This window comes from Dipodomys merriami, unplaced genomic scaffold (assembly GCF_024711535.1).
Source record: "Dipodomys merriami isolate MVZ:Mamm:240054 unplaced genomic scaffold, mDipMer1.0.p SCAF_138, whole genome shotgun sequence".
NCBI classification, from domain to species: Eukaryota; Metazoa; Chordata; class Mammalia; order Rodentia; family Heteromyidae; genus Dipodomys; species Dipodomys merriami.
In genome coordinates this window covers 2,366,317-2,392,580 of record NW_027202693.1, presented here as the reverse complement: position 1 = coordinate 2,392,580, position 26,264 = coordinate 2,366,317, and the positions used below count along the sequence as shown (strand labels likewise).

General features: G+C 49.3%; 2 protein-coding genes across 8 annotated transcripts in view; one reads left to right on the top strand and one right to left on the bottom strand.

Moving 5' to 3' along the window:
- Positions 1–2,398, top strand: part of LOC138825607 (bMERB domain-containing protein 1) — a 44,007-nt gene extending 41,609 nt beyond the window's left edge. The window contains exon 6 of the mRNA XM_070020302.1: positions 1,162–2,398. Coding sequence (XP_069876403.1) covers positions 1,162–1,274 — 113 coding nt within the window. The 3' untranslated portion in view covers positions 1,275–2,398. The remainder of the gene's footprint in view (positions 1–1,161) is intronic.
- Positions 2,399–4,062: 1,664 nt separating this feature from the next.
- Positions 4,063–26,264, bottom strand: part of LOC138825605 (meiosis regulator and mRNA stability factor 1-like) — a 35,387-nt gene continuing 13,185 nt past the window's right edge. For 3 of the 7 annotated variants that reach the window (XM_070020294.1, XM_070020298.1, XM_070020300.1), the window contains 20 exons: positions 25,322–25,750; positions 25,021–25,154; positions 24,812–24,928; positions 24,138–24,327; positions 23,445–23,623; positions 22,252–22,332; positions 19,557–19,793; positions 19,327–19,446; positions 18,581–18,756; positions 17,168–17,388; positions 16,270–16,412; positions 15,981–16,114; positions 15,021–15,223; positions 13,170–13,397; positions 11,638–11,868; positions 11,270–11,482; positions 10,238–10,298; positions 10,033–10,158; positions 7,929–8,099; positions 4,063–6,565 (listed from right to left, as the gene is read on the bottom strand). In XM_070020294.1, coding sequence (XP_069876395.1) covers positions 6,318–6,565; positions 7,929–8,099; positions 10,033–10,158; positions 10,238–10,298; positions 11,270–11,482; positions 11,638–11,868; positions 13,170–13,397; positions 15,021–15,223; positions 15,981–16,114; positions 16,270–16,412; positions 17,168–17,388; positions 18,581–18,756; positions 19,327–19,446; positions 19,557–19,793; positions 22,252–22,332; positions 23,445–23,623; positions 24,138–24,327; positions 24,812–24,928; positions 25,021–25,154; positions 25,322–25,750 — 3,642 coding nt within the window. In that variant the 3' untranslated portion in view covers positions 4,063–6,317. The remainder of the gene's footprint in view (positions 6,566–7,928; positions 8,100–10,032; positions 10,159–10,237; positions 10,299–11,269; positions 11,483–11,637; positions 11,869–13,169; positions 13,398–15,020; positions 15,224–15,980; positions 16,115–16,269; positions 16,413–17,167; positions 17,389–18,580; positions 18,757–19,326; positions 19,447–19,556; positions 19,794–22,251; positions 22,333–23,444; positions 23,624–24,137; positions 24,328–24,811; positions 24,929–25,020; positions 25,155–25,321; positions 25,751–26,264) is intronic. The other 4 variants (XM_070020296.1, XM_070020297.1, XM_070020295.1 and 1 more) reach the window with 4 other exon arrangements.

Below are 26,264 nucleotides of genomic sequence, written 5' to 3'. Positions count from 1 at the left end.
ACCCACCTTAGACTATCTTAAAGAGATCGTAAATATGTTTGAAATATTAAAGACAGAAGAAATCAAAAACGAAATACGAGGATGTGGAAAAAGAATGAATAAAACTGCAAAAAGTTAGCCTCGTGAAAACATGATTGCCAATGAACTAAAAACGCAATGGATTAAATACAGAGACGCAGTAAACGTAAGGCCCTGAATCCTCACTCCACAACTGCTAAATCAGTCAGTCAATATTGAATATATGAGTCAACAAAATAGGTACTGAAGTGTGGCTAAGGTGGTGGAATGTTTACTTAGGAAGCACAAGATCTTGAGTGAGAACTTCAACAGCACTAAGAAGAAAAGAAATATTATAAAAACAAATTAAAGCTGCGTGCTGGTGGCTTATACCTGTAAACCTAGTGATGCAGAGAGCTGAGATCTGAAGATCATAGTTCAAAGCCAGCGTGGCCAGCAAAGTCCATGAGACTCATCTCCAATTAACCAGCAAAATATTAGAACTGGAGGCCTAGTTCAAGTGGTAGAGCACCAGCCATTCAGTGAAAAAGCCAATCAAGAGTGCAAGACCCCTCTGAGTTCAAGGCCTGGTACCAACACAAAATAAAATTTTTAAAAAAGTAAGTAAATACACAAACATGGAGATACAGTGATTTATAAATTAGAAACTGACATTCTAAATTGGCGATTTATAAATCATAATTTATAAACTGGAAGGCAGACTCGAGGAAATTCACCCACAAGGCAGCACCAGCAGGAGGTGGAAAAGGAGCAGAGGACAGAATGCCAAAGGGCATTCCAGGAGAGAACACAGAGAAGGAGAGGCACAAATTTCTAGGAAGGTAACATGGAAGTATGTTCTAGAATCGAAAGGTACGATGGATTCCTTAAACTGAAGGAACTTGAACCAAATTTCCCATTTATCATTCACTGATCACTTCTTGAATGCCAGGCCCCATGCTAGGCTTGTGAAAAAGCACAGCAGCAGTGCGGGAACCAGGAACCGAAAGCCAGAGGGAAGTGGGAGCCGCAGGGACCACGAAACAATGCGCACCAGCTCTCCACACCACCTCCACAAGACTGGCCGGAGGCTGGGTTGGGGTTGGGCTGCGGATGGTCAGGGTTTTCTCGCCTCACTTCACCTCTCCCCTTTCCTTGTTGCAGGCTCCCGGGCAGAGAAGAAAGCAGAGCCCCCACCTAGCAAACCCACCGTGGCCAAGACAGGGTTGGCACTCATCAAGGACTGCTGTGGGACCACCCAGTGTAATATCATGTAACTGCCCCCCCCCACTCGCAGGGGTGTGGGTTTGCCCCTGGGGCCACGGGGACCCCCTCCTCCTCTCTTGTCATCATGGCCTCCATTTCACTGGGGCCCAAGAACTCTCCAAGGCAGAAAGGGTTGAGGGCAAGCGTGCCCGCGGCCAGAGGCTGTGGGCACGGCGGGCGGGCCTGGCCGGCCTGTACAGAGTGTACCATAGGGAGCCCCTCACCGTGCATGGCCCCCCCCACCCCCAGAGCATGCCCAACCCAGCAGTCTGTCTCAGCGTTTATCCGGTCACCAGAGAAGGTCCTTCCTCCAGTGTATCTCCACTCCTCTCTAGCTGTATCTAACCTAATGTGCGAATGGACCGGGAGGGAGGCCGGCTCTCCAGGTGTGTATAGTTGTGACTTTCAATAATCTAGCACCATGTTGCACACGTTTCCCCCCCCCCCCCAGCTCTGCTGTCAGGCTGGTCCTAAATGGGCGCAGGCTCTGTCCCCCTACTCCCCTCCTTTCCCAGGGACTGTGCCCCGAGGGCTCTTCAGTCTGTGCATCCCAGTGCACTGCATTCTGGGAGAGCCATGGCCTTGTCCGTAAGCGCTGAGCTTGTGCGTGGAGTTGTAGTCACATCCCAGGTTTCCCCCCTGGGCTGTGTCTGGGTGCGGCTCAAGGCAGGGGGGTACCCCATGGCACTCTTGGACTCTTCCTTTGCTTGCCGCGTCTGATCTCGTGGTATGGAGGTGGGCTGCCTGGACAAAAGCAGATCCAGTGCTTGGATGAGATGGAAGAGAGCTGAAGGCTCCAAGGCCAAGGCCAGGGCAGACAAGAAAGGGGACCTAGAACATTCTTTACCCAACCAGTCCAACACACAGACCTCCAGAAAGAATGTCACGTGGGGAGAGGCAGCCTGACCCAACAGGTCCCATCGTTCGGTGGTATATTTGAACCAGCCTAACAATCCCACCTGTGTAAGTTGATGTACACTTGCTGCCACCAGCCTGGCACAGCCGTGTGACCTGTGTGTGTCTGTGTGCGTGTGTGTGTGCGTGTCATGACCAGCCCAAGTAGTTAAGCCTAAAGAGTTGCTGACATGTCACCATTCCTCAGAGAAAAATAAAAATGGAAACCACATGCAGAGCATTTTAAAAGTTTTTACTTTTTTCTTGATTATGGAAGTAACTCATGTACATAGTAAAATCATTTTAAAAGTAAAGAAAGTATGAAGGCTTTTTTTTTAAACACTCATTATTCCTCCAATTAGAGACCTGATAGTTTGGTATATTTTTTGTTTTTTGGTTGGGTCGGTTGTGGGTCTTGAACTCTGGGCCTGGGCGCCGTCCCTGAGCTCTTCAGCTCAAGGCAAGCGCTCCACCACTTGAGCCACAGCACCACTTCCTGGTGTTTTTCCTTTGGATTGAGGTTCGCAGCTAGCCCGGGCAAGAAAATCCATGATACTCTCATTTTGAATAAACCACCAAAAAAAAAAAAAAAATGGAAAAGTAGAGTTATGGCCTTGAGCAAAAAAAAAAAAAAAAAAAAAAAGCTGAAGGATACACACACATACACAAGACACAAGCGAAGCTGGACATGGTGGCTCATACCTATAATCCCAGGCGCTTGGGAGACTGGGATTCAAAGGATATTGGTTCAAGGCCAGCCCAAGACTCCACCTCAACCAATAAAAAGCTGGTGGTACACACCTGTCATCCCACCTACTGGGGAAGCATTAAGTAGGGGAATCATAGTCCAGGTCAGCCTTGGCAAAAACCAGAACCCTATTGGGGGCATGGCTGGAGTGGTAGAGCCCTTGCCTGTCAAGCACAAGGGCTCCAGGGCTCCTGGCTTCCGCCCAGCAGGGTCTCGGGGGAGGGAGACGGCACCGAGTACCAATGAGCAGTGTAGTGTGACGCCTCACCCTTCCACCACCGCCATTCTGTACCAACGCACCATGGGCACGTTTTCCAAATCCCGCTGTGGGAGCCATTGGCGAAGGCTGTGGAGATGAGGGGCCTCCCAGTCTGGGGTCCAGGAGGCACTGAGGGAGGACACTTCATGAGACTAAGGGAAGGCGGAGCTGGAGGTGGCAATGGGAAAACCGCCCAGACCACCTCCTTAGCCCACTCTGCGGGGCATGGGGCAGCTCGGCTCTTTCTATACAACTTTGAGACTGTGAAAGGAGTTTTGAGAGGGTTGCCAAAAAGCTTTAGAAGCTTTCAGACTTAAAAAAGAAAAGAATCACACTTCACTGTACACAGTGGTCCAGACCTGTAAGCAGGAGGCATCTAGAGACAGAAGGATCAGGAGTTCAAAGTCAGCCTGGGTGAAAGAACAAGACCTATAGTCCCCCCCGCCCCCAATAAAAAAAACAAGAATCAAGAAGGAAGCATTGTACTTTACCGAGAGGCAATTTGCTGGTCTCTTCTGGACCCTTCCATATCCTTGCACGGGGTGGATGCGGGGGAAGGGAAGGAGGCTTTTACCACTGGCTGAATCTGCACAAGGCTATCCCAGAGCAGCCTGTTGGAAAGGCTGGGAGAGCCTGGGACTCCGCAGATCTTCCCTGGAACGCCAGGTGGGTGGGTACGAGTTTCCCACGCATGGGAAGAGGCTGGAGGAGGGCTGGGGAACAAGGGCCTGGGCCACGTGGCAAACACCTGCCTGGAGTGGGTGCCAAGTCACCAAGGCCTCTGCCCCCTCCCCCCTCACTTACATTATACGAGGGGCAAAGTTGGGGGTACCCAGACTGAGAGGCCACGGGGCTGGCTCATGACCCTCCCCGCGAAGACACGACAGCACTCCTGGGATGCTTGCTTGTGAAGTTTATTGACAACTGTTTGGTCCCAACACACAAAACAGCACTTGAACCACAAAATTAAAAAAAAAAAAAAGGTGTCCAAACAAAAGAGACGGTTAAGAAAAACATCTCTTTCCCCCCACAAGCCTGATGCACAACAAACAGTGCGCGATAGGAGAGGGGGCTGGGGATGACTTCTGTCTAACCTGGTGCAGTTTTCCACCGAGATCCTGCGTCCCGCTGTCCCAAAGCCACACACCATCGCCTAGCACTTAATTATAAGCCTCTGGATAAAAAAATAAAGACAGCGAGCGGCCTGGCTACCAGGGAGCGTGGCCACCCACGCCGGCTCCTGCCGCCAGCTCCCACTTTAAACAGGAGCTGATGGCTGCGCTCTGTCCCACACTCCCCACCATGCCAGCAGGCAAGCGGCACGGACACACTCCCATGCCAGGCAGTGCCGGCTGCTGCGCCGCCCCGGAACCTGCTCCTGGGGGGCGGCCCCGGGGGCAGCAGGGACGCCCAGCGCACACGGGTCACACTCATTCCCACGCTAGCAAACCACCCTCAAGTCCAGATGTGCAAACCCCACCTTAGGAAGGCTCCGAGCAAGGCAATGCCCGTTCTCCACACTGATTCTGTCACACGGCCTCAAAGCGCCTCTCACCCCCTTCGCCCGCGGGCCTGCTTCCTCCTGCCTCCTGCCGCCACCGGGGTCTGCAGCGCCGCCCGCGGCCCGCCCTCGTCAGGATCGGCTGAGGGAGGGCCGCCACGCGGGCCGTGGGCTCCCACGGGCTTCCGTCTTGATCGGGGCTACGGGCTGAGAACTGAGAATCACCGGCTTCATTGGAAAGATTTGGGGAACAAAAACCCAGCTTGTAAAAAAAAAAAAAAAATCTCCCTACAGCCCTTATTTTGTGGCATTTTATCAAAATGCTGGCTCCAAGATCAGAGTCCATTTCCTGGCTTTCTAGAAATTACAAAAATACACAAACATTTTCCCCAAAGAAACCATTCTTACTAGTGGAAGACCTAGCGCCAAGAGGTGCTTTCTGCTTTATGATCGGACCCTGCCTTCGTTGCCCGACAAATACAACCCATTGTAAATGCCAGGTTCTCCGGCGGGGGTGAGTGGACACCTCAGGCACCCAGAGAGGAAGGCCACTCCACACAGGGCAGTGCCCCCATGCCAACAGCAAGACACCGCCAAACTCAAACGTGCTTCCAACGGTGAGAAGTAACGGGGGTAAAAACAGACACACTATTAAAAGGTGCGGAGCCAACAGACAGACGCGCACGTCTTCGCACGGAGAGCTTCCCAGCTGCCCAAACCAGCTTGGAAAATGACAACGACAAGGTTAAGTTCCTCAACCTTGGCCTTCAACTTGTATCGATAGCATTCCGGTCTCTTCCTAGTGGACACAGTATGGATCCTGCTCACCGCTCCGCTCTGATTTGTGATTTATGCATTCAATGCATAGTTTAGAAAATCAGACTCTCCATTATCATTGCCTCTCCACACACAGTTATGTGTGCTGTAATCCACGCACTGACTTTCAACCTATGACACCAAGACTACCTCCTTCTCCTTAACCTGATCCATAGCACACTGGAACTGAGTGCAGAAGGGAAGCTTAAAACACCCTCCACTTTCTAGAAAGCTCCTACACAGAACCCCAAGATGGAAATGCTTAAAAGAATCTGTGATGAAGCCACATACTTACTGACTGCAGACATAGTTAACTAAAAACAAGGGACACACGGACACTCACACACACGTGGAAAGCTGCAAGGACGCCAGGAACCTTCCTCTCCCTGAAGACATCTGCTCCTCCCCACTCCTTGTGCCCGGGACAGACTGCTCAGAGCCACGCGGTGCATTAGGTGAAGAGTGCCAGGATGCGATGCAGGCTCCCTGGTGCTGGGGGGCGTGGCGGGGGGGGCGGCTCACTGCAGGCCATCTCCTGCTAGCTACGGGCTCGCTGCCCTCTTCTGCCACCACTCCACGGCATTCCATCGGAGTTACAAAAGATTTGGTAAAATAGGTGGAGGGATTCTTTAAGAAATGCCGGAATTCTTTCAAATAATTGAAAAGAAGAAAAAGGGAAACGCCAGCCGCAGCTGCGCTCCGAGCGCGCGAAGGAGAGGAAGCAGGCCACGCTGAGGGCCTCCCCCACCCCCTGCAAACAGAAAAGGTCGCTTTTGAGCCCATGTGTGTGCAGAATCAGACCCTTTCCCCATCCTAACTCTACTTTCAGCTGGGCGTTAGAGCTTGGTGACGGGGGTTAAGGAGAAGTTGGCTGCCAATTTGACTTTGTTTTTGGGTGGCTGCTTTTTGGCTGGGCTTTCCACAGGGTCTTTGTTTAGCTGTGACTCGGGGGCATCCAAGAAAGAGCCGGGGGGCACCGGGGTAGCTGCTGGGGTGCAGAATGAGCTGGGACCACAGGGCAGTTTTTCCTTCGTGACTGGTACTGTGATTTCAATGTTTTCTTCTTGGTTTAAAATCATAATTTCTATAAACACAGAAAAGCAAACACTCAGTTCTAAGACATCCTCATTTTTAGTTCCCTACTTCTATTCTTTCAAAATTAAAAACAAAATTTTTTTGGTGCTGGTCCTGGGGCTTGACCTCATGGCTTGAATGCTGTCCCGGACCTTTTTGTGCTCAAGGATAGCACTCTATCACTTGAGCCACAGCACCATTTCTGGCAGACTTTGCTGCCTCAGCTGGTTTTGAACCATGATCCTCAGATTTCAGCCTCCTGAGTAGCTAGGATTGCAGGCGTGAGCCACCAACACTTGGCTCAAAAGATATTAAACAAAATAGCTGATGGTCAGTATTGTGTGTCACTCAAGTCAGATATTGATAAACCGCACCCCCCCACCCCCACTTGGATTTTCTGTCCATCTGTCCGGTCCTTATGGACCCCATGCCCCCGGTGACCTCCCTGAGCCATGAGTGGCCTGAGAGCCAGGCAGCTCTGCATGGCCGGAGGCCAGGGCCGCGAGATAACTGGGTTGAAGCAGTGTCCATTGAGGACCACAGGCTCACCACCCGAGCGACATGTGGGGCCTGGGAAACACCCGGCACTGCACCTGCAGGGGCTCCTGTCCCAGAGGCCTTGTGGAGCTAGAGGGCAGAGGGCAGTGCTCGGATCACATGCACATGGCAGGAGTCATGTGCGCTGAAGACACAGAAGCCCACACCCAGGGAGAAGCTACTTACTGTCAACCTGCCACCGATATGAGTCGTGCACACAGCCAGGTCTCCCACCAGAAGGCAGCTGGAACCCTGCCCCTCCCAGGCCCTACCCAGGCCAACAGCTCAGGTCTTCCCCGGTCACCAGTGAACTGTCAGAACAGCCTGGGAAGCCTGAGAATGTGTGAGCCCCGCAGCAGCCCTGGGTTGCTGAGCAAAGCAGGGCTAGAGAGGGACCACACAGCTGCTACACGGCAGCCGGACCTCCTCACAGGCCGGAGGGACTGCACAAGGACAAGATGCCTTGGGTTCAAATCCTAGCTCTACCACTGCCTAGCCAAGTACCAGGGAGCTTTCTGGCTCCAACAGATACAAGCTATGCTTTTGTCACTGCCCTGTGATGGGGGTCACTCATGGCCTTGCCTCTCAGCCTGTGTGGCACCTCACGCCAGGCTGACACTGGTATCCAGTTCCCTGTCCTCAGGTCACAGGGCAGAATCCACAGCTTCAGAAGCTCCAGAACCCCGGGGCCCCCAGCCCGGAGACAGGCTTTGGCTGAGTCCTTCCTGGGGATGGGGGCAAGGCAGGCGGACCCCAACTCCTCCCACAGCCCTCCTACCCACCGTGTCCCCCCAAGCACTTGCCATCTGGAGTAGAACAGTGTGAGCATGACCCACCAGAAGGCTCTTGAGGGTGCTCCTCAAACTGAATGAGGTCGGCGGGCTGCAGGACCACGGGGTCTGGTCTCAGCTGAGGGGACGGCAGGCACGAAGGGACAGGCGCGCACAGGAGGTCCACGGGGGAGCTGCTGGCCAGGTGGAGAAGCTCCTGCTCCGTTTCACTGGACGCTGCAAGAGAAGGCCAGCCTCAGTCTGCACGGGTGCATGTCCAGCTGGCGCCTGGGATTTTCTAAGCCTTGAATGGAGTAGGCAGAATGACTGAGTTCTTACAACCCCCCCCCCCCCCCCCCGCCCAAACACGCCACAGGCCAGGGGTTTCCTACAGCTTTGTGCCCTTCACCGATGGACAGCTGGGAAAGGGCTCTGCTGTCATTTTCTGATCATGGAAACACAGGACCTTGGGGCAGGACACAAGTGAGCTGAAGCTTCCAGGAGACTGGAGCCTTGGCCCTGACAGCCTTCACAAATGCCACCTGGGATCTTAGGTCCTTAGCTGCAGGACAGAGGGAGCTGGACCCTCCAGGGAAAGGCTGTGGAAGGCAAGGGCTGGCAGCAGGTGCTTTAGCCATGTAAGATGCAAGTGACAGCTGGGCGCCGGTGGCTCACGCCTGTCATCCTCGCTACTCAGGAGGCTGAGATCTAAGGATCACAGTTCAAAGCCAGCCAGGGCAGGAAAGTTCGTGAAACTCTGATCTCCAATAAATCACCAGAAAACTGGAAGTGGCGCTGTAGCTCAAGTGGTAAGAGTGTTAGCCTTGAGCTGAAGAGCTGAGGGACAGCGCCCAGGCCCAGAATTCAAGGCCCATGACCGACAAAAAAAAAAAAAAAAAAAAAGAAGATGCCAGTGACAGTTTTCATATATCCATTTTGTTTCATTTTTAAGCAGCGCTGGGGATCTAACTCAGGGTCTCCAGCATTGTACATAGGAGCTCTACCATTTAGGCCACACCTCTAGCCTTTTTGTTTGTATTTTTTCTGAGACTGGATCTTGCTAACTGCTCAAGCTGGCCTTGAATTTGAGATCTTCCTGACTCCTGAGATTATAGGCATACACTACAGAGCCTGTGAAGTTAACATTCTTTTTTCTTTTATCGGTTGTGGGGCTTGAACTTGGCCTGGGCACTGTCCCTCAGCTCTTCAGCTCAAGGCTAGAGCTCAACCACTTGAGCCACAGCGCCACTTCCAGTTTTCTGGTGGTTAATTTGGGATAAGAGTCTCACAGACTTTCCTGCCCAGGCTGGATTTGAACCTCGATCCTCAGATCTCAACCTCTTGAGTAGCTAGGATTACAGGCACGGGCCACCAGCGCCCAGCTGAAGTTAACATTCTCATAACAACAGATTCAAAGTCCTTCTGTAAAGTGAAAGCTGCTATACAATTTGAGAGAGCTGGTTTTAATCTGCTATAGAACCGGGCCAATGTAACATCCATGGGACTCAATGTGCTCTGAAGCCAGTGCACTGCTGTCAAGTCTTGCCACAGGAAGTCCTGGTACAGACGGATTCCTGAACCCAACTTCTGCGGGTTCCTCGAAGCCTTCTTGACCAGGCCTTGCCCTTTTTCCTCTCTGTCCACTCTTCCATGGCACCCCCACTTCAAGCAAGAGCTCCTTTCCCCCCATCTCTGATCACCATTACTACACGATCAAATTCCTTAGCTCCCCTGGCGCAGCGAAGTCCTGGGCCTGCCTTCAGAGTTCCACGGAGCCAGCTCCACAGGGTTCCCTCTCCCGGGGCATCTCCTCTCAGTCATCTTGAGGCTTCCCTCTGCTCCTGGGCTCTAAATCCCTCGCTAATCTAATTGCTGAATTTGGAGACACCTACCCCCCATGCCAATATTGAAACAGTCTAAAGTTACTATTTTACCAAGCATCTCTAACAGCAGGGGTGTCGGTATCTTTTAGAGATTGTACCAGTAGCCATGCAATGACATTGTACACAGCTCACAGGCTTGCCGTTAGCCAAACATCAAAACCGCTTCGAAAAACGTATGAATACTTCATTTAAGTAATGAGATGACTGACTAGCCTCCTTTCCTCCACACAACCCACGTCCCAAGCCATTTCCCAAGCTTTACTTTAAACCCATGTTTCTCCTCGTACCATTGCTACCTGCTTCGGGCTGCCGTTCTGGGACTGGATGTGGTTTGGGCATCTCCAGGATTTGCTCGCTGTCTGCCTGCTGGTTTTCGTGACCGGCAAGGGAGAGGCTGAGTGAGCTCAGCCTGCCTAGAGACAAGGGGTGTGCTGTGAGAAGCCGGGAGGGGAACCTCGCTGTTCCAGGGGGAGGGCTGGGGTGTTTACTTACTCTTCATGTCGTTTTTTAGCGCTACAATTCTCTTGTGACCGTGTCCTTTTATCCACACCACCTGCACACAGACATACTACTGGTTAGGTAGTGGTGAAGCATAAGTGACTGCCGTACACATACTAGCATGTAGAAACTAAAATCATACCAAGAAAAACTTTTCTATGCTCCTTCTTTAAAAAAAAAAAAAAACAACAGAAAGAAGCTGACACAAGCCTGCCCCCTAGGAGCTAAGCCACTGAGAAAAATCATGAGACATAGATTGAAACTCTGCGCGTGCATGCGTGTGCGTGGTCCTGGGGAATCTCACAGATTTTCCTGCCCTGGCTCTGAACCAGGATCTCAGATCTCATTCTCTTGAGTAGCAAGGATTACAGGCATGAACCACCAGTGCCTGGCGAAACTATTCTTTGTTTCAGAGACTCCCTTCCCAACACCAGCTCTGGTATAAATTAAGGAAGTTTAGGTGAGAATTTACTATTTCTTTCAGAACTAAATTCAATCTATAGCAGCACTCTCGGAGGCCCTCTGACTGAGCTCAATGCTCAAGTGGAATCTGGGACTTAAGAAGGCACGGCTGTCTGCCGGCCCAGCGGGGGCAGGCAGAGGCATGGTCCTCGGCTCCCAGTGACCTCCACATGGGCTGCCAGTCGGTCCCCGAGCTCAGCTCCAAGCGGTTCTTCCTCTCCTCATCCCTTGCCTGAAGTGCCTGGGATCAGAAATGACTTACATTTGGAAGTATTTGCATAGACATAATGAGATACTTTGGGGACAATGGCCAAATGTAAACATGAGCGCATTCATTATGCCATCCGATACCTCCTGGAGGGCAGGGCCTGGGCCGAACAAACCTGGCACACAGGAAGTTAATGAAATATTTACAGAATCAGTGAGAAACACTAACGTATCTCATGCCAACAGCACATTTCCAAAGCATGGGTTCAAGATGCCTGCTGCTTTTGTCACTTGCAGCCTCCTGTTTCTCTGTTCAGGAGCAGCCCCACGGCTCCCTGGAAGCTGAGCAGCACCCACCTGCGGGATGGCTCCCAAGAGCTCTTCCACGCTGCTGAAGCCGTAGGTCTTGGGCTGCAGGGTCTCCCCAACATACTTGGCATAGGCCACGGCGAAGTCGTGGAGGCAGATCTGCTGGTAGTGGTATGTGTGAAGCAGAGACCGCACGTTCTTCGCAAACAAATACAGACTCGTGAGCTTCACATACTCTTCTGTCTTCTCGTTTGTAAAAACCTGGTCCAAAAGAGAGAATAAGGTTAGAAACTCCCCAGGTGAGTCATCTGAAAGGTGACATCTCTAAGGTCTCTTTCCTCTTGGCACCCAGATCTACCAATGGGTCATCTGGAAACTCCCAGCTTTGCAGCTTTCCATGCGATGGTTCCACGTACCTCAACCAAGTAAGGCAGACTCTTCAGCAGCTCGGTCAGGGTCATGAACCCATATTCACAGGGGTTGAGAGGAGCTCCTTGTGTGGTTTCATAATGTCTCCTGAGCTCGTCCACGGAAAGATGGGTGGCTCCTTCCCAAGACATCAACAACACCAGCAGCTGAGCGGTGAGGGACCGCAGAGACTTCCGGTTGATGAGCTGAATCTGTTTGCCAGATTCAATGTCAGCAACCTGGGGCAATGAGGACACACACGTTTCAGAGCTCTCGAGAGCTAGCCGAGGGCCTGCCCTATGCTGCCAATTTCACTCTCGTCTGATGAGACCATAGAGAAATAGTTCCAATTTCTCTCTTCAGCTGAAGTAAAGTGAGGGGGTTTTGTTGAAGCCTTCATCTCAGGCAACCATGGGAATAAGCTGCTCTACTTGCTCACCCATCCCTTCTCCCAATCCTCCCTATGGCAAGGAGAGGCAGGCCAGATGACACCCACTGGCCCAGAAAAGTTCCTTAAGAGCCATCGCTTCTTCCACTACCTCTTGCTCCGTGCTCATCTCTCTCTCAACAGGTCTTTCTCTGTGGCTCTCAAACATGCTCCAGTCTCTCCAACTGGAAAACGGCCTCCCAGAATCCCCCTTCCTCCCTCATCCCAGCCTCGCGCTGCTGCTCTCCCACTGGCTCCCTTCAGAAAGCTATGGGAAGGCCCAGGGCCTTCCTCACCTTTCCGTACGAGGAATCCTCAGCCCCTCCCAGCAGTACCATCTCCACCTCATACCAACCAGCAACACCAGATACCACCAGCAGGCTCAGAGCCACCACTCTGCGGCAAGGGCGGCTGCTGCTGCTGCTGCTGCTGCTGCGTCCCTGCCTCAGTACTAGGAGCCTCCTTCCTGACTGCTCTTCCACTCCTGTGAGGCCTTGCCACCCCTAGCTGATCATCAGGACACAGCCACAGTTCTCTACTGGAGATGCTGTCCAGTCCCGTGTCCCCTTCCTACTCTTGCCCTGGCAGTGCCTTTTTCTAATCCTTGGTGATGTCAGCTCTACGTACACCTCAAGGCAGGTGGGCGGGAAGAGGGCAGGGCAGAAGAGAAAGTGCTCCTCTGATAGTTTCCCAGCCCTCAAGTCAGTTGTGACGCCATGCTCCCAAACCTACTCCCAAGTGAGTCGGGATCTGGAGAGAGATGGTATGTGATTACCGTCTCCATGAGCCCTGGAGACAAAGGTTTGTGTGGAAGGATTCAGGTGAGCCTACTGAGACTGACACACGTGAGTACATGCACCCTGGAATAACAGGGGACTGCCTGCCTCAGTTCACACTGGCCATTAATAAACACACAGAAGGGAGATCACAACTCCCAAGTGCTAGGCAAGCCACGTCCTAGTACCTCATGATGTCCTGGTGACACACAAGCAGGTTGTGAACCAACAGCCAGCAGCGCAAGGTGCACGCAGAGGCAGGCTAAAGCACATCGCACACCCCACTGCAGATCAGCACTAGGCCATGGACTTGTCTGTGAAAGCGCAATCTGTTTACCTTGACCACATGGCAGAGCTTCTGTGTCAAAGCCGAAACTGAACTGACATCATAGTCTTGGAGACGAAACGTATACCCGAACGTTTTGGCATATTCTGTAAGAAGGTCTGTCATCATAAGGCAGTTATCTTTCTGGGACCGCAGGAGTTTAACAAACTGGGCAGCTAGAGCTTTGAAGCGTTCCACCTCCGTCAAAGTAAGGATCTTTTCTTCTCCACACTCTAACACCTTGGAAAACACATAGAGAATCATGATTGTTCATGAAAGTGAAGGGCATGCAGATGTAAAGTATGTTAGTGTTGTTTAACAGGCATGGAGATGACGTTTGGCAACATGAAAAGGTTATGGAGATTGACTGCACAACTTGAAAGTACTGCTAAACAAATGCTTATAGCCAGGTGCTGAGGGCTCACACCTTTAACCCTAGCTACTCAGGAGGCTGAGATCTGAGAACCTCAGGCTGGCCTGAGCATACAAATCCAAACAGCTGGCAAAATGCTGGGTGTCAGTGGGTGTAATCTTAGCTACTCAGAAGGCTGAGATCTGAGGATCGAGGCTCAAAGCCAGGCCAGGCAGGAAAGGCAATGATATTCTTATCTCCGATTAACCACCAAAAAAATGGGAGATGGTGCTATGGCTCTAAATGGTAGAGCACTAGCCTTGAGCAAAAAAGCTCAGGGACAGCACCCAGGCCCTGAATTCAAGCCCCATGACTGACAAAAAAAAAAAAAAAAGCCAGTAAGAATGCTGATCTGGAGTGGCAAAGCACCCAGGAAAAGAACAAGCAGAGAGTAAGAAGCTCCAAGTTTACATACATGCACATACTCATACACACAGAGGTTAAGATAGTCAAGGCTGGGCTGGAAGGTGGCTCAGTGGTAAAGCGCCTGCCTTGCATGTATGAGGCCCTGGGTTCGATTCCTCAGCACCACATAAACAAAAAGAAAAAAGCCGGAAGTGGCGCTGTGGCTCAAGTGGTAGAGCGCTAGCCTTGAGCTGAAGAGCTGAGGGATAGTGCCCAGGCCCAGTTTAGGCACAATGACTGGATCCGCCCCCCCCAAAAAAAAAAGATAGTCAAGGATGTCATTTGTATTCTAAGACAGGAACTCTAAAAGCACTTTAAGCATCAAATATACTAATAAAATCAAGAGTAGAAATCTGATTCCACACACAGCATGTGTGGACCACACACCTACAATCCTAGCACTCAGGAGGCTGAGGCAGAGGAAGATCGACTGCTTGAGGGCTTCAAGAGTTCAAGGTCAGCTGGGGTTACAGTGAGACATTGCCTCGAAAAACAAAACCAGGGACAGCGCCCGGCCCCATGACTGACCAACCCCCCCCCACCACCACCACCAATATCAAAGAAAAAAGAAAAGAAACAGGGCCTACTCAGAAAACCAGCAGCTAAGCATCTGTGCTTCCTCACGGGCTCAGCCTCACACCCCAGAAGGGATCTGATAAGGGCTCCTGAGGAAAAGACCCATTTCAGGACATAAAACTCTCTCATCCTTTCTCCAGTACTCACTAAGAACACAATTCTTTTAAGGAAAGATGGGCTGGGGAGGGTCTCAATGTTTCCAGGCTGAACTCAAAAGTTTTCCTGGGATTGGAGGTATGAACCACCACATCCAGCTGAAGAGCTGATTCTTTATTGAAGAAAAAAACCCAGCACATTTACCTTCATTAGTACTTAAAAACTCCAAAACCTAACAGTTTTTCTGGCAGGATTACTTTAGGCTGTCAGACTCTTAAATAATTCCCTACTTTCCAGGTAAACAGATCCCGAAAATGATAAACAAGATGTAATGTTTAGGACAGTGCAAACAGGACTGTCATCTCTTCACTTACTTGTAAAATATCAGGTATGGCTTCAAAAAGTTCAAGTAGTTTGGTAAAGCCATAGTAGGCGAGTTTGCACTGCCGGCCGAAGTGGTGGTGGTAGGAGGGGATGAACTTGTTGAAGGGCATGCGGAAGTGGGGCTGGTGCCGCAGCAGATCCACAACATCCTTGGAGAACTGCTTGGTCCTTTCTATTTCGTCCTGGGTACGCTCTTAACAACACAGAGACAAATCCTCAGCCAGTCCTCATCTACCCACCGTGTAGGAAGTCTTTTGTCAGCTCCCAAAACTCCATCTTTGCCTTCTACACCCCTGCTCCCCTTACATCTGTGTGCTTAATAAAGTAAGCCAGAAGTTGTTCCCATGGAATTGTACTTTGGTCATTTACAGGATTTGACTTATGCATGTGGTCTTCAGTTAAATGAGTTTCAGAGGGGAGGGAAGGAGAGAGGAGAGAGTGCTTAGCTTAGTTTTCATTTTTGTTTCTATTAACTTTTAAGTGAGAACTGGAAAAAGATGGACTTCGGACTTGAGCTCTGGCTCACTATGACCCTGAGCCACATGTGCTGCAGAAGAACACAGGTTCAGGACCATGGTCAGCGACAGCAGAGCCACAGTCGCTGGGCTTCCCTATCTCCCAGACTGGGAACCACTAAGATGCAACAACAAAAAGCCAGCATTCCTCCCAATGAGCTCGAGCTCAGAGCTGAGATGGCAGACACAAGTGATAGCTCTGCGAACATTCTCCCCTGGAAAAAAACAGCCTCAGATGGGCTGGGGTGGCATTGTAGAAAGTTTCCCCTGAGCGGACTCTATAGAGATGTCAGTGTGCTCTCTTCAAGACGCTCCACAGTGCACAGGAGCTCTGCACAGCCAAGCAGCAACTTTGGAGCTGCGCTTTCCAGCAACTGTGGCACGGGACGGGGAAAGCACCCCATTTTATGACCACTATGAATATAAGGCACTCACCTCTTTTGGGGATACAAATCACTGTGTCATTGTCCTGCTGGGACAAGCAGATGACCGTGTCAGGAATCTCTGCTATGATGTCAGTCAACTCACACACACCATATTCTGTCACATCCCAGTCCTTGGAGAAACACCTAGGTTTGAACGAAGAAAGGATAAAGGAGTAGCACTGCTGCTGCAACTGCAATTTTCCAAATGAGTGCTAACTAGAGAAGTTACATGCTACTGAAAACTGGGGAGAAGAGAAAGGCTTTAAAAACACTTGCTTTTCTCCTTCCCTCCAACTCACCAGTGATAAGCCTGAGAGAATTCTCTCACGACAACTTGCTTGCTGGCCTGGGATTTGAGAAGTTTTAGCAAGTCCTGAGTGAAGCGCTTCACCTGGGCTCTGTGGGTGAGGGTCAGCAAACGCTTGGAGCCCATGCCAAGAATCTGCAAAGCAGACATCTGACTAAGATTTCAGAAGACACTTTCTCATTACCCATCTCTTTCCCTTTCCCCTCAGAGAATAATGGATGCGATTTCAAACATATACATCAACAAAAAGTAGTCAGAAAGAACAAGATCCAATTTCTTGGGGCTACTTTCTTCAGTCCTACATACTACATACCTGCTTTCAAATAATCCTAAGTGCAGAGAAGCAAAGTACATCAGCAGTCTGGGTGACTAATTTTTACTCTAAAAGAGTAAAAGCCTCTTTTACAAGCAGGAAACTGCTCTAGCACTGCCTGTAGGCAAAGCTAATAGGGAGGGCTTCATAGGATACAACGCTTGGCTGTAGCCCAGGAACTAATGTTCAGTTCACGGAGATGAATGGCTAAGGTCTTGATGCAACGTAGGAACCACTGTGTAAACATGTGGACATTCACAGACACTCCTGCGTGACAGTGAACAGTTCTAGGGTGAACTGTGCTAGAAGAAAGGAACGTACAGAGATGAGAGGGAAAATATTCCACAGGCCTCTCAGGACTTTCTGTAAGGAAGCTGGAAGCTTGTAGCTTCCAGAAAAATTGAGAAGCCAGCTTGTGTAGGTTTCCTATACTCTGAAAAAAGCGTTTATGGGATGTGTAGCTCAGAGCTGATTTCTTAGGAATCAGGTTAGTACCGGGCTTGTTTCTTTCACAGAGGCAGCCAAAGTCAGGGAGGAATGTCCATCTTTACACAAAGAACCCGTTGGCCTTGATTACCTGCAGCACGTGAGGCACTGCTTCTAACAACTCGATCAGCTTGGAGTAGCCATAGTCTGAAACGCGGCACTGCTTTGCAAAATGGTGGTGGTAAGACGGGATGAAATTACTGATGGGTATGACACAAGATGGCTGGTTCTTCAGTAAGTCAATGACTTCTCTACTGAACTGGATCAGCTGTGGGTTCCCTACAGGACTTTTAGATCGCAGGAGCCAAGGGTCTAGGGAGAGAAAGAACATGCATCAATGTGAAGTAGGGTTCCATCAGCTTAAAGGAAGGCCATGAAGCTGTTTCAAGTTTAAATTCAACCCCGAACACTTCACAGCGCAGACTCTATCCTCAGATACCAGAGAACCACATCGTTTACTGCCAAGCCACTTCCATGAAATTCCCCAAGGCAAGGTGTGAGCGTAAAGCATAGTTCATCCCAGTATGACTTACAGCGGAAGTGACGATTACACAGGGATTTCTTAGTTTCGATACTATTGCCAAGATCCATGTGAGCTCAGACATAGAGAAGAGACTTCCCACAGAGCCAAAATATAAATGGGTCATCGGGAAGGTAAGTTGTAAGAACACAATTAACCATAATTAACCCACAGTGGAGCTGAAAAATATCACCCAGAAAACTATGGAAAGCAATGTCATAGTAATCCCGACAGTAGGGAGGCAGAGGCAGAAGGGACCATGAGTTTAACACCAACCTGGACTACACAGTGACAAATACCTTGTCTCAAATTAACAAAACAAAAACAATCAGCTAGGCACCAGTAGCTCGCATCTCTAATCCAATGGCTCTACCATTTGAGCCACACAGTTCCACTTCCAGCTTTTTTTTTTAGTTTATTGGAGATAAAGTCAGCAGGCTGGCTTTGAACTGTGACCTTAGATCTCAGCCTCCTGAGTAGCTAGGCTTATAGCTGTGAACTATCAGTGCCTGGCTCTGAGATTATTTTTAAAAGTAAATCAGGGGCTGAGAAAGTGGCTCAGTGGTAGAGTGCTTGCCTTGCATGCATGAGGCCCTGGGTTCGATTCCTCAGTACCATATAAGCAGAAAAAAAAAAAAAAGCCAGAAGTGGTGCTATGGCTCAAGTGGTAGAGTGTTAGCCTTGAGGTGAAGAGCTGAGGGACAGCGCCCAGGCCCAGAGTTCAGGCCCCACAACTGGCGGACCCAAAAAATAAAAAATAAAAAATAATAAATAAATAAAAGTAAATCAAACAAAAGCCTCACAAAACAAGGTAGCTAAAGAGATGGACAACTGAAATTTGGATTTTAAGTGTTTTGCATAATTTATACTGATTTGGTTCTGCCAAACCCTCTATAGTTTGAAGAGTTTTTGAAGATGAGAAAAGACAGCAGGGTTATTTTCACACTTGGCAAATGCATTGCCATTTTAAACGGTACCACCTACCAGCATTGGGGGGTGGGGGCTTGTTGTGAATCCACTTGACCACCTTGATGCCATTCTGGGCAGTGGTGATGTTCACACCTGGGATGCAGGTGATGAAGTGCTCTAAGGGGACACCCCCGTGGCTCGCCCGCACTACTTCTAGGTCTCCAAACTCTGCAGCATAGCACTCTGCAAAGCTAAAGAGGGCAAATGGTTAAGGTTTGGTGGAAAAGCAAAGTACATGCCACATGGTCCTTGTTATCAGAACCCTTAAGAAGTAACCTCAGCTGAAATGGGTCTGGGTTTGGAGGGGGAGGCTGTGGCACTGGCCTTGGAGCCAGGATTCCTGGGCACTGCTCTAAACAGAGGAGCTTAAGTAATGGGGACAGGGCTCCAGGTCAGTTTCTCTCCCACTTTTGCCTTTTGGGGTGGTAAGGGCAACATGCCTTACTACTGTGGCCAGAGAGTAAGTAAATGTACATTTGGAGAGTTCTTGTCTCTTAAGTAGCTGAGCTGAGCAATCAGTCCGTGCAGATTTCTATTAGGCATGCGTAATGCTTCCCTTTCTCATGGAGAAGACATCACTGTACTGGTGTTCAGTGGAGACATCTAGCACACAGGCAAGTGCGCCTGTTGAACACCAAGTGGCCGGATCCCATTCCAGAGGGGCTCGGGCTGCAGGGAGGGTAATGTGAGGCCCAGTGTCCCCCTGCCTGCCCCCTGGCCCAGCGTACCAGAGTAGATGACTTCCTGACAACAGCACTCACCTTAACAAAGGCACAGTGCCCTCATGGGTCTGCAGAAGACTATGAACTTGGGGTGCAAATGTTTTCAAAGACAGAATCACAAAAGGAATCTTGTAGGAGTCTGGATCGAATTCATGTTCACTGAAGAAGAGAGAACAGAGCAGCCACTGATATTGCCTGGGGTTTCCATGTTCACAGGTAATGAACAGATGTCACACAGCCTACGAAAGGAGCACTTCGGGAGGACATACCTGAAGTCCTTATTCGAGCAATGCCGTCTGCAGACAGGCTCATGATACTCCAACTCCTCAAATATAATTGGGCTGCAGTTTGTGGAGGAGCCATCATGAGACTGGGAAGACCCCAGGGGGCTCTGGCGGGCCTGACTGCTGGGCAAGAGACACACCAGCCGCCCACTTCCCTGTTCCCGGACTGCAACTGTGTCTGTTAACTTATACAAATCTGACACATTCAACTTGTGTCCAAACCTACAAACAAAAGGGGGGAAGGAGGAAGATAAACTTAGGATGTTTTTCTTTGGTTGCACAGAAACACCTGTTTTGTTGAAATAAAAAGCATGCCTTTTCTCTCTTAAAAAGTAAAAGGAGCTGGGCGCCAGTGGCTCAGGCCTGTAATCCCAGCTACTCAGAAGGTTGAGATCTGAGGATTGAGGTTAAAAACCAGCCCAGGCAGGAAAGTCTGTGAGACTCTTATCTCCAATTAACCACCAGAAAATCAGGCATGGAGGTGTGGCTCAAAGTGGAAGAGCAATAGCCTTTATCAAAAAGAGCTCAGGGACAGCACACAGGCCGTGAGTTTAAGCCCCATGACGAACAACAACAAAAGTGTAAAATGAAGTTGGGCATAGTGGCTCAGTAGGCATGGTGGCTCACATTTTTATTATTGGCCATCCAGGAAGCAGAGAATTAAAGAATAGAGGTCCTAGGCCAGCCCTGAGAACAAAGTTAGCAAGACTTCATCTCAATCAATAAACTGGACCTGGTGGCATAAGCCTATGACCCAAGATATACAGAAAGCCCATAGGTAGGAGGATCACTCTCTTGAGGCTGGCCCTGAGCAAAAACATGAGACTCAACTTGAAAAGTAACAAAAGTTAAACAAAGGGCTGGGGGCGTGGCTCAGGTGATAAGTGTTCAGCTAAACGAACATGAGGCCCTGAGTTCAAACTCGAGCACTGCAAAGGAAAAAATAAAAATAAAACTGGACTATCTTACTATCCACAAATTCATGTGCTGCGGAGTGGGCGATGCTTGGTGCTCCCTGGTGGCGCTGCACCGCTGTCTAACTGGCATAAGAGCCACAGCGTTTGGCAGTCTCCCCTATATCTGCCAGTGTCTGTCCAGATCCTCACCTGAGTTTCTGAGATGTACACTACCTGCTGTGAACTGCTGTCAATGCAGCACCCCCTACCCCCCCCAAAAAAAATGCCTGTGTACTCGATTTCCCAAGCCCCGTGGTCTAGTCTCAGAACCCAAGTTTCAGCTGTGCAGCAGCCCTCATCTGTTCTGCTGCTGCAAGACCACAGCCTTCTTGACTGCTCACCAAGCCCCAGATTTGAATCTGTCCTGTCTGAAGCTGCAAGGCCTAAAGGCCCAGGCTCTGGAGGATGACTTGAATTCCACCTCAGTGGCAAACAAACCACACCCACTTTCCTTGGCCCCTCCCCTCCCCACAGGCCTGACACACTCTCAGTTCCAGCACCATCCCCTTCAGGCAAGTTGCTGTTTTACGTACCTTGGATTTTTCTCCCAAGGGGTCTGTCAATGGGCAGCTACCCAAAGGCCCTGAGAACTTTTGGGATTTGTCTAAAATCCAAATCCGGTACTCATTTCTCATATTCAGGCTTCAGTTCCTACTTCTTGTGGACTGTCCCACTGTCTTCCAGCCATGAGCGGCAAACCTCGACCTGTACCCTCCCACCGCTGACCACCAGTCCCACAGCTCTGGTCATACACTCCAGTTCCACTGCGCTTGGAAGTGGGGTGGCACCTCCTTCTTTCTCTTCCTACAGCACCTGCTCAGAGCGGGGTCTGGAGTAGCACTCCGCTCTTGTCTCCTTCCCTCTTGGCTCAGGTCACCTCAGTCACTCCTGCTGCTAGGAAAGTCTTTGTGATGGACAGTTCTCATCTCCACAACTCTATCTACCACTCAGAGAAAAGTGGTCCCACTCTTAATTTTCCTTCCTATGCATCCTCAGAGCATCTTCTCCTCCTCCTTGCTCCTCCTTTTCAGTGTCTCTTTTCTTTGACTTACAGAAGACTTACAGAAAAACATGTTTTCCCTTTCCTTCCAGTAAGCTCCTTGGGGATAAGGGCCAAGCCCACCCAGCTCTACATTTCTATCATTCCATGACATCTGCCAGCTGTCTACCACCTGTGAAGTGTCACAGACCTGTGAGTCTAAGGTATACTGTATGATATACAGAAACGTCTAAGTGAAATCTCCTTGTACAACTTGTGCGCGCACATGTGTGGAAACAAACAAAAATCCACAGTGCCGGGCACTGGTGGCTCATGCTTGTAATCCTAGCTACTCAAGAAGTAAGATTTGAGCACTGTGGTTCAAAGTCAACCCCAGGCAGGCAAGTCCATGAGCCAAGAGTCCACAAGACTTATATTTCCAAGTAACCATCAAAAAGCCAGAAGTGAAGCCATGGCTCAGGTGGTAGAGTACTAGCCTTGAGCACAAAGGCTCAAGGACAGTGCCTAGGTCCCAAGTTCAAGCCCCAGGACTGGCTCCAAAAAAAGAAAGAAAAGAAAAGAAAAGGAAAGAAAGAAAGAAAGAGAAAGAAAGAAAGAAAGAAAGAAAGAAAGAAAGAAAGAAAGAAAGAAAGAAAGAAAGAAAGAGTAATGATAACAACCATTTCTTCCATATCTCATGCATGGAAATGGGCCGCTGGACATAGGAACAACCAACCTCACTTACTTCTTTTCATAGAGATCCGTGAATTTAAAAAGTGGCAAACAGCAGGCAGGAGCATCCTGAAGGATGGATATTGTTTCTGCACTGTAAGAGAACATTTAATTAGAGACAGACCGTTTCCTTTACAGTATGAAAATTTAACACGGCACATCGCAAATTCTGCTACATGAGAATTTATTCTCTAGAAACATTTTAAAAAAGGGCTTTGGGGACAAGCCAATGAAAGATGTCACACTCAAGGATTCCTATCAGACTCAATCATAGGACTTTCCATGCCTGTGCAGCAGGAAGCTATGGGCTCCTCACAGAAAAATACATCTCCTGCCACCACTTGCTTTATAGGGCAGATGTAAGGGGTTGGAAATCTCATATACATAACCAGCCACATAACTGAATACAGTACAGTTTCAACTAAGGTTTTTGAGTGGCTTTTTTTAAAGATACCAAAAAAATGCAATGGGAAAAATATACACAAAGCAAATAAAACCAGCTCTTAAGTGCTAATAGCTCGTAGCCACAGGAATAAGGATGATTTTCCCATTTACGTTTTTCAATTTTCAATATTGAGTATTATTTTTATTCTAAGGGAAAAAAACACTCAAAATTTAAAATCTTTGTGAAGTACAAAGTTAGAGGAAAGTTGCTCGATTATTCAGGAACGAGTCCTGTTTTACTAGCTCTGAGATGGAGAGAGCCAAAGAAATATCAAACCTGGTAAGGAAGTAAGCCAGAGGGTTACAAGGCTCAGCTGGTAATGAGTAAGACTGAAGGGGCTAGGTGTCTGCTTGACACTAAGGACTGATCTCAATCGGAGCCCTTGCAAGCTTCATAGATCTAGTCTTTAGAGACAAATCCGCCTTCTGCTACTTGAAGACAATTAGAGTTTCCAAGCTTGTAATCTGTTGTGGTGGCATTGTACTATGTCTAGAACCTGTCCTGGATATTTGGCATGCTACTTTACTCCCAGAGCCTGTCTCTTCAAGCTGTGTGTGTCTGCCTTTGATTAATGACTCACACAAAGGTCCAGTGGCTTATCTCTAGTGCTGCCAACTGAACAGCCCCTGCTCCAGATGCCATCACCACAGAGGGCTGGTAACATAGGACAGAATCTACTTTTTAATTTCCCAAACTGTTTGTGGGTCAAATGTTAGCTCCTGAAAGAAATGACTTGGGTTTTTGTGGGTTTTTTTTTTTACCTCAGTAAAGACAGTGATTTATTAGCAGCTCCCGTGGCAAGTGAGACCAGGATCTTCTTGCTTCCTATCTTATACCTGTGGAGGCTATTCACTGCACAGATTGCTTCTTGCAAATTTTCCATCTGGACAATGGCCTTGAGCTGATAATCAGTATGGGGGCTGAGCTCCACACTCTTCACCTACAACAGGGCAAAGGAGAACATGATGACATTGTGAAACTGAACCGCTAAGGATCATGTTCAGAGTTTGTGGGAAGATACTTGTCTGACTCTCTGCCAACCAGATCCCAGGTGACAGGGCTGAGATGACCTTCAGAGGCATGGTCCTGCCTGCTCTACCTGTCTCTGGGTCTTCTCCAGACCTACAAAACTCCAAGTTTGTGAGAGAGGTGCATCTGCTAGCAAACTACAACTAGGAATGTGGTCATACAAATTAGAATAGAAACAAAATTAGTCAGCATCCTTTTCAATTATTTTTTCTGTATTCCCTCTTCCTCCCCACCTCCAAAAAAACCCAAAGTGTCATTTAAGTTGCTAAGAACAGCTCACTGGGAGCTTTCTTGCTCTGAGGGCTATGGCTTATGGGCTGGACATGGCCCAGTGCCATGTACATCCTGGCTGTGGTCACCTCCTTCAAATGCATTTCTCTAGTCTGCCAAAGGATAAAAGAAGCAGGAGCAAGAGTGGAAGGTACCTTGCCATGCCTAGAAAACGCCTCCTGGATGAGCTGCTGGAGCTCCTTCCGGGACAGCCGGTAGTCTATGTTGCTGACCTGGATGTCAGCACCGTTTGCAAATGGGTCCAGGCAGTCGGCTCCGCTGCTGGAGTTGGCAACATTGAAAGCAAGCGGAGAGGCTCTGTTTAAAAGGTTTGGAGACATACTCCTGCCAAAAACACACACAATGGTTTCATTATCAGGCTTTGTTTGAAAGCTGTATATAGAAATGTCTTTCCACCTTGATAATCTACTAATTGAGATGTACTGTCTAAAGTCTGTTGACTCCTTATTAATGACCAACAGATTATTTAATAGGAAATGCTCTCACTGGATTGAAGTTAAAGAGAGAAATTAAAGAGCTTGATGAATTAACTTTCTACTTTGGGCATTGTTCCACGTGAGGGTGATGATGTCCTCTGACCTCTGTTTACCAAGGTTCAGAGTGGAGGAGAAATGAGTGGTGAGAAGCACTGTCCTTCAACGTAGCTCTGGAAACCTGAGGAAGGGGAATGGTGAGCAGGGATTTACGTTGTTCCCTGCCAATTATTCGGAAACAAGCAAGCTGTTTCTCAAGCCTATCTCTTGAGTAACCACTCTCGGGTCAGGAGGCTGAAGCGCAAGACCGAGAAGTAAGAAGAGGAGAGACTTGCCTTGACACAATCAGCTTGCTGAAGGCAGATGGGTAGCTCACTTGAAAGACCATCTGGTCTTTCTCTTTCTTCTCTACAGGAGAACTGCTGACACTCCGGGCACTAAGGCTCTCTTTCCTAACATGAGGGAAAAGAGAAGAGGGCTCATGTGTGCAATTACCTGAAAGCCACAGCTGTCATACACAGGAAGAGTAATGTGGGGTACGTACTTGTGGCTGCCTCTGTGAGGAGGTTCTGCCGCTCCTGGGGTTTTCGCAGTGGGTTGGGGCACAACGGCCAGCCTCCCAGCGGGCTGGTGCTCACTGTTCCGGTGGCCCGCCTTGGACTCTGCGCGGCACAGCTCCTGAGATGACACCAGGAAAATGGGTTGAACATGCAAGGAACAGGACATTGCAGTTGGCCCAGACTGAAGTGCAAACAGGACATACCAAATGCCAGCAGGCACTCAAGACACGGAATCAGAACCCAAACCTGCTGTCAGTCTCAGAAGGTGAGAGGTCTCCGAATTACCTGTAAACTTTTCACATGGGCGTTTTTTGTAGCAGATCCAGAGTGTGCCTGCGACCCTTTCCCAGGCGTGGTTTTGGCACTGGAAGGTTGTTCACTTGCTTCTTTGATGAGGCACAGTTTTTGATTCTTAAGCTTTTTGGGAGACTTCACTTTATCAGCAACTGTGTTCGAACTCTTTGCTTCACAGAGTTCTCTATGTTTTGGGGTAAATGACACAATGATCCGATTGCCAAAGACATCTTCATTTTCCATGCGCTTCTGCGCACGCTCGGCGCTGTCTTGGTTTATGAAGCGGAGAATGGCGCTGCAGCCTGTGATGCTCAGCACTTTCCCACCACAATTGTCAGACAGGCGCCGGAGCCTGTTGCTGATGCTCTTACCATCCTTGTTTGCCGGGAGGTTATACACGTACAGCAGAGTGTGGCACTGCTAATGCAGAGGAAACAGTGTCACCCGAAGGCCCACTAATGATGAATCAGAAGGCTAGCTTCAGGCAACTCTTAGGTAGGCAAATGTGAAAAATAGACATTTGCCAGCTTGGACATAAAAGTTCTCAAGACGCCATGTAAACCAATGACTGGGCACGGAGGCATGCATCTATCATGTCCAGTGACACAGGGATGATGGGAAGATGACAGCCCAGAGCAACTGAGCATAAAGCAAGACCCTACCTAGAAAACAATAGTGCAAAAAAGGGTGGAAGGTTCAAGTGGTAGAGCACTTGCCTAGCAAGTTTGAGGCCCTGAGTTTAATCCCGAGTACCACACATACACACAAATAAAAAGACACTTGACTGTACAACTCAATGCCATCTACCTAGAAGACAACATAGATGCTGTCAACAAAAATTCTGACTCCCACCATCACACCTTAAAACTTATCCTCCAAACCATTAGCCTGGAAACTCAGATGATACGGTCAAATTGCTGGAGATAGTGAAAAC